Source organism: Pongo abelii, chromosome 20 (assembly GCF_028885655.2).
Source record: "Pongo abelii isolate AG06213 chromosome 20, NHGRI_mPonAbe1-v2.0_pri, whole genome shotgun sequence".
Lineage (NCBI taxonomy): Eukaryota > Metazoa > Chordata > Mammalia > Primates > Hominidae > Pongo > Pongo abelii.
Genome location: NC_072005.2, coordinates 17,730,032 through 17,745,748, shown reverse-complemented (window position 1 = coordinate 17,745,748; position 15,717 = coordinate 17,730,032). Strand labels below are relative to the sequence as shown.

At 53.4% G+C, this 15,717-nt stretch overlaps 1 protein-coding gene across 1 annotated transcript; it reads right to left on the bottom strand.

The window, feature by feature from the left end:
• Positions 1-5,357: 5,357 nt before the first annotated feature.
• Positions 5,358-15,469, bottom strand: PGLS (6-phosphogluconolactonase). The gene is made up of 5 exons (XM_002828894.6): positions 14,923-15,469; positions 10,618-10,725; positions 9,517-9,618; positions 9,056-9,196; positions 5,358-5,702 (listed from the first exon to the last, which is right to left on the bottom strand). The coding sequence occupies exons 1-5, from the start codon at positions 15,379-15,381 to the stop codon at positions 5,565-5,567; spliced, it is 948 nt and encodes a 315-aa protein (XP_002828940.2). The 5' UTR covers positions 15,382-15,469; the 3' UTR covers positions 5,358-5,564.
• Positions 15,470-15,717: the final 248 nt, after the last annotated feature.

The following is a 15,717-nucleotide window of genomic DNA, read 5'->3' as shown; positions in this document are numbered from 1 at the left end:
TCCACCTGGACTCCATTTCTTTTTCCTTTTTTTTTTTTTTTTTAGAGACAGGGTCTTGCTCTGTTGCTCAGGCTGGAGTGCAGTGGCACGATCATGGCTCACTGCAGCCTGGAACTCCTGTGCTCAAGCGACCCTCTCGCTTCAGCCTCCAGAGTAGCTGGGCCCACAGGCACATGCCACCATCATGCCTGGCTAATTTTTGTATGTTTTGCAGACACGGGGGTCTTCCTGTGTTGCCCAGGCTGGTCTCAAACTTCCGGACTCAAGTGATCTGCTCGCCTCGGCCTCCCAAAATGTTAGGATTAGAGGCATGAGCCACCACACCTGGCATATTTCACGTTTTAAGTGTCTCTTAAAGGTGTCTTTTTTTTTTTTTCTTTGAGACGGAGTCTTGCACTGTCGCCCAGACTGGAGTGCAATGGCGCGATCTTGGCTCACTGCAATCTCCATCTCCCGAATTCAAGCGATTCTCCCGCCTCAGCCTCCTGTGTAGCTGGGATTACAGGCGCCCGCCACCATACCCGGCTAATTTTTCGTATTTTCAGTAGAGACGGGGTTTCATTATGTTGGCCAGACTGGTCTTGAACTCCTGACCTTGTGATCCGCCCACCTTGACCTCCTAAAGTGTTATTTTTTTTTTAGATGGTGTCTCACTCTGTCGCCCAGGCTGGAGTGCAGTGGCATGATCTTGGCTCACTGCCGCCTTCGCCTCCTGGGTTCAAGCGATTTCTGGTTAATTTTGTTTTGTTTTGTTTTGTAGAGATGGGGTTTCGCCATGTGGGCCAGGCTGGTCTCAAACTCCGGAACTCAGATGATCCTCTCGCCTCAGCCTTCCAAAGTGCTGGGATTACAGGTGTGAGGCACCTCACCCAGCGAAGGTGTCCCTTTTCTTGGGCCCAGACCCCATCTCCAGGACCCCCAAACCCTCCGTGCTGACCTCCTGAAGCTCTCCCACGGCCCTCTGGGAAAGCACCACTGAGGGCCCAGCTTCATTGCTCCAAGAGCCCTCTGGCTCCACTCAGCCCCCTGTAGCTCCTGAAGCCCCCATGTCCCTCTGACCCCCGCGGTCTTGTCCAGTGCCTGGAGAACTCTTGCTCCCGCCTCCTGCATGTGGTTGCCCAAGCTTCACCCCTCAGGTGAAAAGACCAGATACCAGCCCCTTGGAGAGCTGTCCCTGTGCCCCTGGACTGGTTGGGCACGACCTTTATGTCCCAGCATTTGACCTGGTTTGGTTAGTTGGGCGTCTCCACCCCTTCACCTGTTTTGTGCCTGGCACAGAGCAGCCCTCGATGTTTGCTGAATGAATGCATGAAAAATGTGTGCATGCATGCATGCATGCATGCATGAATGAATGAATGGAGGGAGGGAGGGAGGGAGGGCATGCAGTCTACACTCCAAGCTGAAATGTGATCAAATGGAGCCATCACAGGTTTTCTGATGAGGGGAGTGTCAAGCACTGAGCTCTGGATCCAGCGTTGGCTGGGGAGTGGGGTGGGTCCCTGAAGACCTCTCAAGGACACTGAACACTTCCCAGCAGTCAGGGGCTCCAGGCTGGAGGAAGGAAAGTCCAGCGTGTGGCCCAGGGAACCCCTGAGGCAGGCGGGCAGGTCATCAACGAATAGAGAACACGTGTCCCTCAATGTCCATTGCTCCTATTGGCCTCGGTAGTAGAATCCCTGATCATAATGGAGCCCATGGCTGTCCAATGGAGACTCATCTTCCAGACTTCTTTGCTGCTATGTGGGGGCTGTGCAACCCAGGTTGGCCATAAAGGAGTGAGCAGAAGTGTCTTCGGTGAATCCTGGGAAGCTTCTTCACGCTAGGGCTGGAATGTGGACACAATGGCTGGAGCACAAGCAGCCAACTTGCGCCATGAGGCAGAATCCAGCTGATGACAGGGCAAAGCAATGATGTAGAAGGAGCTGGGGTTCCTGAAGAATGTGTGACATTGCTCTACCAGCCCTGAATGGTGTCTCTCCAGAGAAAGAGCTAAGCCTCCATTTTGCTTAAGCCTCTAGTAATATCTGAATGTAATCTTCACTAACAGCCCAGGATTCATTTCTTCTTTTAAAAAAATTTATGTTTTTTCAGCCGGCCGTTGTGGCTGAAGCCTGTAATCCCAGCACTTTGGGAGGCCGAGGCAGGTGGGTCACCTGAGGTCAGGAGTTCGAGACCAGCCTGGCCAACATGGTGAAACCCTGTCTCTACTAAAAATACAAAAAATAGCCGGGCGTTGTGGTGGGCGCCTGTAATCCTAGCTACTCAGGAGGCTGAGTCAGGAGAATCACTTGAATCCAGGAGGCAGAGGTTGCAGTGAGCTGAAATCGGACCACTGCACTCCAGCTGGAGCAACAGGGTGAGACTCTGTCTCAAAAAAAAGAAAAAAGAAAAGCATCAGATGATGAGATGGGCGAGGAAGAAAAATGCAGCAGGAGGGGACAGAGGATGGGCATGCAGGGGTCACGGAGGTGAAAGGAAGCGAGGAGTTGGGCGCAGTGGTTCATTCCTGTAATCCCAGCACTTTGGGAGGTTGAGGCAAGTGGATCGCTTGAGGTCAGGAGTTCGAGACCAGCCTGGCCAGCATGGTGAAACTCAATGTTTCTACTAAAAATACCAAAATTAGCCGGGAGTGCTGGTGGGTGCCTGTAGAACCAACTACTTGGGAGGCTGAGGCAGGAGAATCATGTGAACCCGTGAGGTAGAGGTTGCAGTGAGCTGAGATCACACCACTGCACTCCAGTCTGGATGACAGAGCAAAACCATGTCCCCCCAAAAAAGAAAGCGAGGGCCCAAGCCATGCAAAAAGCTGCAGGAGAGGAGATACCAGGCAGCGGGCTCAGCACAGGCCAAGGCCCTGGGGTGGGAATGTGCTCAGCGGGCTCCAGGAACAACAGGAAGTGGGTGCACTGCAGGGAGACTGAGTGAGGGGCTGATGTTGCTGGGGAGAGGGGGAGGTGAAAGGGGCCACGTGGAGCCTTGTGGGAAGGGTGGATTTCACTCCGAAGGCAAAACGAAGCAGGAAGAGTTGTCACTCTCGGGAAAGAGTAGGAGATGGTGACAGCCCCAGGCAGAACCGTCCATGTGGGGTCCCTGCGCTGGCAGCTCAATTTCCCTTCACTTCTCAGCCCCGTGCCCGCCGCTCTGGGGGCCACGGCCACCTGCCCTCACCCAGGCCCACAGCTGAGCTTCCACTCAGCTCTCTTTGCTGTTTACCAACCTCCTTCCGGTCAGGCCCCATCCCACTTCCTCACTCTCACATCTGAGTGGCCCGCCGGGACAAGACGTTGAAGGAAACTTCACTTTCTGTGGTTTCGGCTCCACTCTCACCCTGCACAGCCGCCTCTGCGCAGGTTTCAATTCCCACCTCCCGCTCAGCCGGGTGCCTCCTCTGGATCCCCCCACAGAAGCTTGCACGTGGCTGGGCAGCCCCCATGCACCCACCAGCCTCCCACACTGTCGTCCCTGGGGCCCAGAGAAAGCTGAAGGGTGGGCCATGAGCAGATGCATTCTGGGAAAATGTGCAGGAGCCCAGCACATGGAGACTAGACTCTCTGGTGCTTTCAAGGCTCTGAGCAGGTCTGCAGTGTGGCTGAATGCAGTGCTTCGCCCTGTCAGTGCAGTTGGAGCTCAGGAGAGGGTTGACTTATGTCCCCCAAAGGACATGTCTACGTCCTGCCCCAGGAAACTCAGCATGTGACCTTATTTGGAACTTATTTGGAATACTCATTTGGTATCTTGAGATGAAACCATCCCGGGTGCAAGGCGATCCTAAATCCAATGAGAGGTGTCCTTATAAGAAAAGAGGGCTGGGCACAGTGGCTCATGCCTATAATCCCAACACTTTGGGAGGCTGAGGCTGGAAGATCGCTTGATCTCAGGGGTTCAAGACCAACCTGGGCAACATACCAAGACCCTGTCTCTACAAAAAATTTGTACAAGTAGCCAGGCGTGGTGGTGCACATCTGTAGCACCAGCTACTTGGGAGGCTGAGGTGAGAGGATCGCTTTAGCCCAGGAGATGGAGGCTGCAGTGAGCTGTGATTGTACCACTGCACTCCAGCCTGGGTGACAGAGTGAGACCCTGTCTCAAAAAAATAAATAGGAGGAGAGAACACACAAGAGGAAGAAGTCCAAATGAAGACAAGGAGAGACTGGAGTGATATGGCCACAAGCTAAGGAATGCCAAGGACAGGAGAGGCCTGGGATGGGCTCTGCCTCAGAGCCTCCAGAGGGAACCAGCCCTGCCGCCACCTTGGCCTCGGACTTCTGATCTCAATGGCTAAGACAGAATACATTTCTTTTTTTGTTTTGTTTTGTTTCGTTTTAAGATGCAGTTTCGCTCTTGTTGCCCAGGCTGGAGTGCAATGGTGCGATCTCGGCTCACTGCAACCTCCGCCTCCTGGGTTCAAGCAATCCTCCTGCCTCAGCCTCCCAAGTAGCTGGGATTACAGACGCATGCCACCACACCCAGCTAATTTTTGTATTTTCAGTAGAGATAGGGTTTTGCCATATTGATCAGGCTGGTTTCAAACTCCTGACCTCGGGTGATCCGCCCACCTCAGCCTCCCAAAGTGCTGAGATTACAGGCGTAAGCCACCGTGCCCAGCCTTTTTTTTTTTCTTGAGACCGAGTCTCGCGCTGTCACCCAGGGTGGAGTGCAGTGGCGTGATCTCAGCTCACTGCAAGCTCCGCCTCCCCAGTTCAAGCGATTGTTGTGCCTCAGCCTTCCAAGTAGCTGGGATTACAGGTGCACACCACTACGCCCGGCTAATTTTTGTAATTTTTTTTTTTCGAGATGGAGTCTCGCTCTGTCTCCCAGGCTGGAGTGCAGTGGTGCGATCTCGGCTCACTGCAAGCTTTGCCTCCTGGGTTTTACGCCATTCTCCTGCCTCAGCCTCCCAAGTATCTGGGACTACAGGCGTGCACCACCTACGCCCAGCTAATTTTTTTTGTATTTTTACTAGAGACGGGGTTTCACCGTGTTAGCCAGGATGGTCTCAAACTCCCGACCTCGTGATCCACCAGCCTCAGCCTCCCAAAGTGCTGGGATTACAGGCGTGAGCCACCGCGCCCAGCTAATTTTTGTATTTTTAGTAGAGATGAGATTTCACTATGTTGGCCAGGCTACTCTCGAACTCCTGACCTCAAATGATTTGCCCACCTCATCCTCCCCAAGTGCTGGGATGACAGGTGTGAGCCACTGTGCCCAGCCTGTTGTCTTAGGAAATTCATCCATGGTGGCTATGCCCTAGGGAAGCAGGCCCCGCCTTCCTCCCCACAGATGAGGGCTATGGATCCGAATCCGGGCCAGGGCACCCCCAGGCCTGCTGCCATCAAACACCGCGAGACAGTGCAGACTTCCAGCAACGCTCCTTTTAATATCCGGATGTCCAGAGCCACAGCCTGTGTGTTGAGCCCCGGGCAGGGCTGCTGGCCGGAGGCTGTTGGCTTCCAGCAGCAGCACCACGTGGCTTTTTGAAAGGAGAGCCCGGAGAGTGGCGGCCAGCAGGGGCCCAGCCCCCTGGGCCGCATGCCTGGTCCCAGCTGCGGCATCCCTCTGGCCAGCTACAAAGTGGAATGCTTCTCGAAGGGTACGGTCAGGAGGCGGGCGGCCGCCTCATCCAAGAACCAGCACAGTTTCCCGGTGTGGGGCTGGACCAGGGCGGCAGGCAGTGGGTTTTCCTCCTGGTCCTCCAAAATGCGCTGCAGAAGAGGGCAGAAGAGTAAGGCGCCGCCCCTTGGCACTCTCCTGGCTCCCCAACCAAGGATCAATAAGACTCTTGTATCCTCAAAATGTGACAATGCCCAGCTCAGCTGTCCTAGTGCCAAACAGCAGGGACAAGAGTCCCTTCCTTTCTATCCACTGTAACTATTTTTTATTTATTTATTTATTTATTTTGAGATGGAGTCTCACTCTGTCGCCCAGGCTGGAGTGCAGTGGTGCGATCTTGGCTCACTGCAACCTCCGCCTCCCGGTTTCAAGCGATTCTTCTGCCTCAGTCTCCCGAGTAGCTGGGATTACAGGCAAGTGCCACCACACCTGGCTTTTTTTTTGAAACGAAGTCTCGATCTTGTCCCCAAGGCTGGCGCAATGGTGCGATCTTGGCTCACTGCAACCTCCGCCTCCCAGGTTCAAGCGATTCTCCTGCCTTGGCCCCCCGAGTAGCTGGGATTACAGGCGCCTGCCACCATACCCAGCTAATTTTTTTGTTTTTAGTAGAGACGGTTCCATCATGTTGGCCAGGCTGGTCTAGAACTCCTCACCTCAGGTGATCCACCCGCTTAGGCCTCCCAAAGTGCTGGGATTACAGGCGTGAGCCACCACGCCCGGCCTAATTTTTTATATTTTTAGTAGAGATGGGGTTTCCCCATATTAGCCAGGCTGGTCTTGAACTCCCGCGTTGAGCCACCATGCCCAGCCCACTGTAACTATTTGTATTTTTTTTGAGACAAGGTCTTGCGCTGTCATCTAGGCTGGAGTACAGTGACGGCATCAAGACTCACTACAGCCTCAATCTCTGAGGCTCAAGCGATCCTCTTGCCTCAGTCTGCCAAGTATCTGGGACCACAGGCACGTGGCACCATGCTCAGCTAATTTTTTATTTTTTGTAGAGACGGGGTCTTGCTATGTTGCCCAGACTAGTCTCAAACTCCTAGACTCAAGCAATCCTCCTGCCTCAGCCTCCTAAAGTGCAGGCATGAGCCACTGTGCCTGGTCTGTAACTGCTTAATACTGCGGTTGGCACCCTTTTTCAGCAAAAGACCAGAGTCAATAGAGTAAGCTCTGCAGACCATCCAGTCTCTATTGCAACCACTCAGCTCTGCAGTTCTGGCCCCAGAGCAGCTGCAGACAATACATACATAAGCAGGTGTGGCTATGTTCCAGTAAAACTTTTCTGGGCCGGGGTGGCTCATGCCTGTAATCCCAGCACTTTGGGAGGTCAAGGGGGACGAATCACTTGAGGTTAGGAGTTTGAGACCAGCCTGGCCAACATGGTGAAATCCTGTCTCTACTAAAAATACAAAAATTAGCTGGCCGTGGTGGCAGGTGCCTGTAATCCCAGCTACTCGGGAGGCTGAGCCAGGAGAATCGCTTGAACCCAGGAGGTGGAGGTTGCAGTGAGCTGAGATGGCGCCACTGCACTCCAGCTTGGACGACAGGGTGAGATGCTGTCTCAAAAAAACAAACAAACAAAACAATTTCTGGACACTGAAATCTGAACTTCATAGAATCTTCACAAGGTCAAGGAGTATTATTCATTTGATTTTTTTTTTTTTTTTCCTGAGACTGAGATTCGTTCTTGTCGCCCAGGCTGGAGTGCAATGGCATGATCTCGGCCCAGAGCAACCTCCGCCTCCCGGGTTCGAGTGATTCTCCTGCCTCAGGCTTCTGAGTAGCTGGGACTACAGGCGCGCACCACCACGCCTGGCTAATTTTTGTATTTTTAGTAGAGACAGGGTTTCGCCATGTTGGCCAGGCTGGTCTCGAACTCCTGACCTCAGGTGATCCGCCTGCCTCAGCCTCCCAAAGTGCTGGGATTACAGGCATGAGCCACCGCGCCCAGCCTGATTTATTTATTTTTTCTGGAGATGAGTTCTTGTGATGTTCCCCAGCACAGTGGTAATTCACAGTTGCAATTACATTTCACTATAGCTTCGAACTCCTGAGCTCAAGTAATCCTCCTGCCTTAGCCTCCTGAGTAGATGGGATGATAAGCATGGCCTGGCTCTTCATTTGACTTTTTTCCAACCACTTAGAAAAGTAAAAACCAGGCTAGGCACAGTGACTCATATCTGTAATCCCAGAACTTTGGGAGGCCAAGGCAGGTGGATCACATGAGATCAGGAGTTTGAGACCAGCCTGGCCAACATGGCGAAACCCCATCTCTACTAAAAATACAAAAATTAGCCAGACCTGGTGGCAGGCACCTGTAATCCCAGCTAGTCAAGAGGCTGAGGCAGGAGAACCACTTGAACCTGGGAAGTAGAGACTGCAGTGAGCTGAGGTCACATCACTGCACTCCAGCCTCGGCGACAGAGGGAGACTCTGTCTCAACAACAATAACAAAAAAAAGAAAAAAATAAATAAAAATATATTTCCAGTTTCTTCTGTAGTTGTTGGTCTTTTCAATGAAGGCAACTAAAACCTTTTTGATTATTTATTTTTAATGCTGTAATGAATTTGTATTTTCCTAAAATACTTTACGTAACAGTACCTTTTATTTTATTTATAATACGTGATTTTTTTTTCTCTTGATTAGCCTTGTCAGGAGCTTGTCTATCTTTTAGATCTACTTACCATTAAAGTTTAAAATATATTAACCAACTCATTAATTTCTGATTTTAATTTCACTTAGTCCTGCCACTGACTTTTGTAGATTTATATTATTGTCCTTTTTCTAATTCTACAGGAAAGCACTTGATTTACTTCAATGGTTTGCTACTTAATAACTTTCTTTTCTTTTTTTTTTTTTTGCAGATGGAGTCTCACTCTGTATCCCAGGCCGGAGTGCAATGGTGCGATCTCGGTTCACTGCAAGCTCTGCCTCCCAGCTTCACGCCATTCTCCTGCCTTAGCTTCGAGAGTAGCTGGGACTACAGGTGCCCACCACCACACCCAGCTAATTTTTTTGTATTTTTATTAGAGACGGGGTTTCACCGTGTTAGCCAGGATGGTCTCGATCTCCTGACTTCGTAATCTGCCCACCTCGGCCTCCCAAAGTGCTAGGATTACAGGTGTGAGCCACCATGCCCGACCAATAATTTTTTAAAAATGCATTTGAATGCTACTAATTTACCTCTGAATGCAGCTTTGGCCTCGTCTCATCAATTTCATTTCATAGCAGTTAATACCTAACTAGCCTTTAATTGCAATTTCCTGTTTTTTTTTTTTTTTTCCTTTTTTTCTAATTGCAATTTCAAGTTACCTTTCAACCCATGAATGACTGAGTTTTCTTCAGATCTGATGCTTCAGCACAATAATGTCTGGGGCCATTTTCTGTCCCTGGGGCCCACATGCCCATGAACTTCCCGGGACTAGAAATCTCAGTTGTTACCTTCAGAACAGCTGCCTTGCCTTCTCCGGTTGCCACAAAGATGACAGTTCGTGCTGCATTCAGGACAGGTAGTGTGAGGGTCACACGCTGTGGTGGTGGCTTTGGGGAGTCACTGATGGGAGCCACAATCTTCTCCCGCTCCTTGAGGAGGAAGCCCAGGGATGGAGGCAGAAGGACAATGTCACTTCGGTTTCTTGAACACTTACACACACCAGGCCTGGTCCAGCCACCGTTCCATCCCATCCTACTAACAATCCCATGGTGGGTAGTTTAAGGTCCCTGTTTTAAGGGTTTCAACTGAGACCTGGAAGGGTTGAGCCCAGCAGGCAGGTACGTTGGTGGAGGCTGACTTGAACCCTGGCTCTAGACACCCCACCCCGCAAGTGGCCCTCCCTCTGGAAGTCCCAGATGTTAGGGACTGGGCTCAGGACTAGGGTGGAACCCCGCATCGGTGTGCTCACCTGTAGGAGGGGGTGGTCTGGGAAGAGCGAGCAGGTGTGACCATCGGGGCCCACCCCTAGGATCAGCAGGTCGAAAACCGGGATGGAGTCCCCTTGGAATGCCTGGGTGTGGGGAGAAGCCAGCCTTGAGAGGTTGTAGGTGGCAGGGGCAGGGGAGACTCAGAGGACACAGAGACAGTTGTCAGATAAAAAAATACAAGTAGCTGTGGCTGGGCGTGGTGGCTCACGCCGAAATCCCAGCACTTTGGGAGGCTGAGGTGGGCGGATCACGAGGTCAGTTTAAGACCAGCCTGGCCAACATGGTGAAACCCTGTCTCTACTAAAAATACAAAAATTAGCTGGGCGTCGTGGCAGGCGCCTGTAGTCCTAGCTATTTGAGAGGCTGAGGCAGGATAATCACTTGAGCCTGGGAGGCAGAGGTTGCAGTGAGCTGAGATTGCATCACCACACTCCAGCCTAGGTGACAGAGTGACAGAGACTCCATCTCAAAAAAAAAAAAAAAAAAAAAAAAGGCCCACGGTGGTTCACGCCTGTAATCCCAGCACTTTGGAGGCCGAGGAGGGCGGATCACAAGGTCAGGAGATCGAGACCATCCTGGCTAACACGGTGAAATCCCGTCTCTACTAAAAAAATACAAAAAAATTAGCCGGGCATGGTGGCAGGCGCCTGTAGTCCCAGCTACTCGGGAGGCTGAGGCAGGAGAATGGCATGAACCCGGAAGGTGGAGCTTGCAGTGAGCCATGATCATGCCACTGCACTCCTGCCTGCGCGACAGAGCAAGACTCCGTCTCAAAAAAAAAAAAAGAAATACAAGTAGCTGTAACACAGAAAACAGTGCTCAACGTAGCCTGTGATCAAAGCCATACCCATCATATTTCCCCAAGATGTGAGGACCCAGGCCTGTTACCTGGGCAACAGAGGCCAGGTGGCCTTCAGGCTCCCCAGGGCAGGGCTGTGGCCTCGAAGAGGGGATTCCTCAAAGGGATCTGCCAGTGATCCCTGGGGCAGTTCCTGCTGGTGACAATCAGAAGGCCGCTCTGTTGCCCAGGGTGTGGCCACTTCATGGATGTGACTCCCTTGTGGCTGCTCCTCGGGGCTCACCTGTCTCAGCTTCTTGGCGTAGTCCTCAGCCGCCTCCTCCACAGGCAGCTCAGGGTTAATGGTGATCACCTGGCTTTCTGGGATCGGCAGTCTGGAGAGAAGATGCATCTGCAGCCAACAGAGGGACAATGTCACCAACAGTAACGTGACCACCTGGATCCTCCAGGGAGGTTATGACAGTACTGTCATAACACTCATTTACAGATGGGGAGACTGAGGCATGGGGAGGCTGGTGCATTTGTGCAAGGTCCTTCAGTTGGTGAGTGACACTTTGGTTTGTGAGTCACCTCTGGAATGCTGGAAGCCAGGATCCTAAGCCCTAGGTGATGCTACCTCTCAGGGCAGAGGAGGTTCAAGGGCAAGAGGGAGCCCTGCTGCTCTTGGGGGGTTGGACAGGAGGGTGGCCCTCCTGGGTGAATTGGGATCATGGTGGTTCCTGCGGGAGCCAGCATTCCAACAGGAGTCTTTCAATTCCATTGTATTTGGAGGATTTCCTGGCCATAGCCTACACCTGTCTAGCCAGCCCATTGTCCTGTTTCAAAGCCTCCAGGGTCCCACGGCCCTTGGGATAAAACTCAGCCCCTCAGCACCCTCCATGGAGAAGGGTGACCTTCTCCATCCCCACCCTCCCTCCTAAGGCTGCCTGGGAAACTCATATACATCCCTCAGGCCACCTCCTCCGAGCAGCCACCCCGCCTGCACCTGCCCCACTACAGGGAGTGGGGGCCAGGCTTGCCCAGGCCCAGCACTTGTGGCCAGCTCACAGTAGATGCCCTGGCCTGTGAATGGTGGAGTACTTGGCAGCAGATTTAACTCAAAAGCACTCGGATCAAGGAGAAAGCTGCAGCCCTATCCTGCTGAGATGCGCCCCAGGGGCCCTGATCTGCTCTGAGATGGCGTTCATGTCTCGGTGCCTCGTGTCCAGGTCACTGAGTCTAGCTCAGTGAGCTGAGGCAATGTTAAGGTGAGCCACGAAGTAAACGCAGGGGCTGACTGCCCTGAATGCTGACCTGAGGAGTATGAGCTCCACACTGAGGGCACTGGGGAGCCAAGGAGGGTGTGTGAGCTGGGGAGGGACACAATCATATCCATAGTTGGAAAGACCACTCTGCTTTGTCCAAGGTCCCTGTGTTAGTCTATGCAGGCTGCTATCACAAAACACCATAAACTTGAGGCTTATAAACACCAGAAAATGGCCAGGCATGGTGGCTCACGGCTGTAATCCCAGCACTTTGCGAGGCTGAGGTGGGACAATCAGTTGAGCCCAGGAGTTTGAGACCAGCCTGGGCAGCACAGTGAGACTTCATATTTACCTAAAATAAAAAATCAGCGGCCCGGCACGGTGGCTCATGCCTATAATCCCAGCACTTTGGGAGGCCAAGGCGGGCGGATCACCTGAGGTCAGGAGTTCGAGACCAGCCTGACCAACATGGAGAAATCCCATCTCTACTAAAAATATCAAATTAGCTGGGCATGGTGGTGAATGCCTGTAATCCCAGCTACTTGGGAGGCTGAGGCAGGAGAATCACTTGAACCCGGAAGGCGGAGGCTGTGGTGAGCCAAGATCGCCATTGCAATCCAGCCTGGGCAACAAGGGTGAAACTCCGACTCAAAAAAAAAAAAAATTAGCTGGGCCTGGTGGTGCACAACTGTAGTCCCAGCTACTGAGGAGGCTGAGGCAGGAGGATTGATAGAGCCCAGGAGTTGAAGGCTGCAGTAAGCCATGATCGTGCCTCTGCACTCCAGCCTGGGCAATACAGCAAGATCCTATCTCAAAAAAAGAAAGAAAAGGAAAGGAAAAGAAAATAAAGTATAGGAAGGGAGGAAGGGAGGAAGGAAGGGAGGGAGGGAGGGAGGGAGGGTGGGAGGGAAGGAAGGAAGGAAACAGGGTCTTTGCAGATGTAATTAGTTAAGAACAAGTCCTAGTGGATTAGTGTGGGCCCTAAATCCAATGACTGGCGTCCTTATATGAGAAGACACACAGAATCTGAGAAGGCCATGTGCAGACACAGACAGGAATTGGAATGGTGTGACCCCAAGCCAAGGAACACCCAGAGCCCCCAGAAGATGGAGGAGAAAATGAAGGATCCTCCCAAAGAGCTTTCAGATGGGGCGTAACCCCACCAACACCTTGATTTCAGACTTTTGGCCTCCAGAACGGTGAGAGAATAAATTCCTGTGGCTTTAAGCCACTCCGTTTGTGGTCATTTGTTATGTAGCCCTAGGGAACCAGTACGATTCCCCTCACAGAGAACGGGCAGAAGGAGCAAGTCCTGGCTTCAGGTTTGTTCCCATCACACAGCCTTGGCCTTAGCTGAGCCCTCTTGCCGCAGATTGACCATGGCCAGCTCCTGCACATGCCCCAGCTCTCAGCTCAAATGGCACCTTCTCAGGACCCCATAGCCCTTGACGAATGCTCACTCCCTATTCCCTAGCACTTTGCAGCATTTCACAATTATTTATTTTGAGACAGAGTCTCAACTGTCGCCCAGGCTGGAGTGCAGTGGCATGATCTCAGCTCACTGCAACCTCCGCCTCCTGCATTCAAGCGATTCTCATGCCTCAGCCTCCCCTGTAGCTGGGATTACAGGCGCGTGCCACCACACCCAGCTAATTTTTGTATTTTTAGTAGAGACGGGGTCTCGCCATGTTGGCCAGGCTGGTCTCCAACACCTGACCTCAGGTGATCTGCCATCCTTGGCCTCCCAAAGTGCTGGGATTACAGGTATGAGCCACCACACCCAGCCAAAAACCCGCTTTTTTTTTTTTCTTTAAGACAGTCTTGCTCTGTCGCCCAGGCTGGAGTGTAATGGCATGATCTCAGCTCTCTGATCATGCCTCACTCTTGTCTCAGCCTCCCGAGTAGCTGGGATTACAGACGCGCACCACCACGCCTGGCTAATTTTTGTATTTTTAGTAGAGACAGGTTTCACCACGTTGGTCAGGTTGGTCTCAAACTCCTGACCTCGTGATCCGCCTGCCTCAGCCTCCCAAAGTGCTGGGATTACAAGCCTGAGCCAACGCACCCAGCCATTTGTATTTTTTTTAGTAGAGACAGGGTTTTACCATGTTGGCCAGGCTGGTCTCGAAATCCTGACCTCAGGTGATCTACTCACCTCGGCCTCCCAAAGTGCTGGGATTACAGGCGTGAGCCACCGCACCTGGTCAAAACTTTTTAACGATGCTCTTGGAAAACACACACAGGAAGGCGGAAGTTAAATGTGTACCCAACTATGAAGTCAGATGAGGCAGGGTCACACCCAGGCTGCCCCTCTGGTCACTAGATGCCTTGGGCAGGTAAGCTCGCCTCTTCTGGCCTCAGTTTCTCCATCTGTGAAATGAGTGTAACATCTCATAGGCTGTGGTACGGACTCATGAATTGATGCATATAAGCGTTCAGTAAGCCTTTTCTCTTAATAAAAAACCCACAAAACCATCATCAGCTCAAGATTCTATGCAAAGAGAAGACGACACACCCAGCAGGGGGTGTCCCTTAACGCTGCCAGGCTCAGGTGACTTGAGGTTCCTGGCCTTTGAGCCCGCCCCTCCCACTCTTCCCTCGGCCAGGCCAAGGCTCCTCCAAGCCTCAGTTTCCCTGTCTTTAAAAGAGCGCGTTTCTCTGATTCTATAGAATCCTGAGGCTCAAAGCCAAAGATACACAGCCTGGAAGCAGAGCCATCAGAGCGGCAAAGCTGCCCAGGGATCCCCGAGAACTCGGTGGGGTTAGAGATCAGGACCCTGAGACTCAGGCTCTACACCTGATTCCTCGTGCCCCCGTCCGCTAGGTGGCTGAGTTATGGGCATCGTTTGACATGGGCCACTCGGATTCCCTTCCAGGCCCTTGCCCGTTCCGTTCCCTCTGCCTGGCCACCGGATGAAGCATGAAGACGGACTGCAAGTAGACCATTTCTAGCCCTGCCCAGATAAAGGCAGAGGGCGCAGTGAGGTCCTGCGGGACCCACTGTAGGCGGGGTTCAGGCGGCGGGCGAGACATGTCGGCAAGACCCCCAGCGGCCCCCGTAGTCGAGGTGCAGGCAGTGGGCGAGGCCATCTCGGCATGACCCCCCGTAGCCTAGTGCAACCGGTGGGCGCGGCCCTCTTGGCATGACCTCCAGCGGACCACGTAGCCGAGGTGCGGGCAGTGGGCACGGCCCTCTTGGCATGATACCCAGCGGCCCCTGTAGCCGAGGTGCAGACAGTGGGCGCGGCCCTCTCGGCATGGCCCCTGGCGGCCTCCGTAGCCGGGGTGCAGGCGGTGGCTGTGGCCCTCTCGGCGTGACCCCCGGCGGCCCCCGTAGCTCTCACCCGGTAGAGGCCGTACGTGCTCTCGGCGTGATCGAAGGGCACGAGGCGCTCGTCGCAGAAGCCCAGCGTCCAGCGCGCTAAGCTGGCTAGACCGGCAGGGGCGACGGCGGCGGGCAGCTCGCGGGCTAGCATCGAGACGAGGCTCCCGCCCGACAGGCCGAGCGCGAAACGGGCGCGGGCCCCCGCCAGGCAGCATGCTGCGCGCTGGGCCACCAGCTGCGCTAGCGCCGCACCCAGCTCCTGGGGGCTCGAGAACACCGAGATGAGGCCCGGGGCCGGCGCGGCCATGGCGAGGGCGGCGGCGGGGAGGAGGAAGCGCTCCCTACGGCCGCTAGTACGCCTGCGCAAGGGCCGGCCCTGCCGCTGTGTTTCGAGTACTTTGGGCGATTGTCTTTGGCACATGCGCAGTGAAGCAATGAAGCACCGCGAAGGTCGGGCAGTCCGTCCGGCCCTACCCATTGAATCTTTGCCTGCTGTGCCTGAGTCAGAGTTCGGGAAGCCAGTGCCCGAATGCTCAACCTTGCGGTATCAGGGAGGGCCGGAGAGGGGAGCTCAAGAAGAGGACGTCCTATCGAGATGGCAGGGATTTTCTGAAGGAGGGCGTATTTTGGCGAGTTTTAAAATTCCTGCATCGCCGGGCGCGGTGGCTCACGCCTGTAATCCCAACACTTTGGGAGGCCGAGGCGGGCGGATGACGAGGTCAGGAGATCGAGACCATCCTGGCTAACACAGTGAAACCCCGTCTCTACTAAAAACACAAAAAATTAACCGGGCGTGGTGGCGGGCGCCTGTAGT

Excerpts from the sequence above, each read along its gene's own strand:
- PGLS (XM_002828894.6), bottom strand. The coding sequence starts at position 15,381 with ATGGGTAGGGCCGGACGGACTGCCCGACCTTCGCGGTGCTTCATTGCT. Across the intron at positions 10,726-14,922 it reads GCACGTACGGCCTCTACCGG|ATGCATCTTCTCTCCAGACT; the intron begins GTGAGAGCTACG and ends TGTTGGCTGCAG. Across the intron at positions 9,619-10,617 it reads ACGCCAAGAAGCTGAGACAG|GCATTCCAAGGGGACTCCAT; the intron begins GTGAGCCCCGAG and ends CCCCACACCCAG.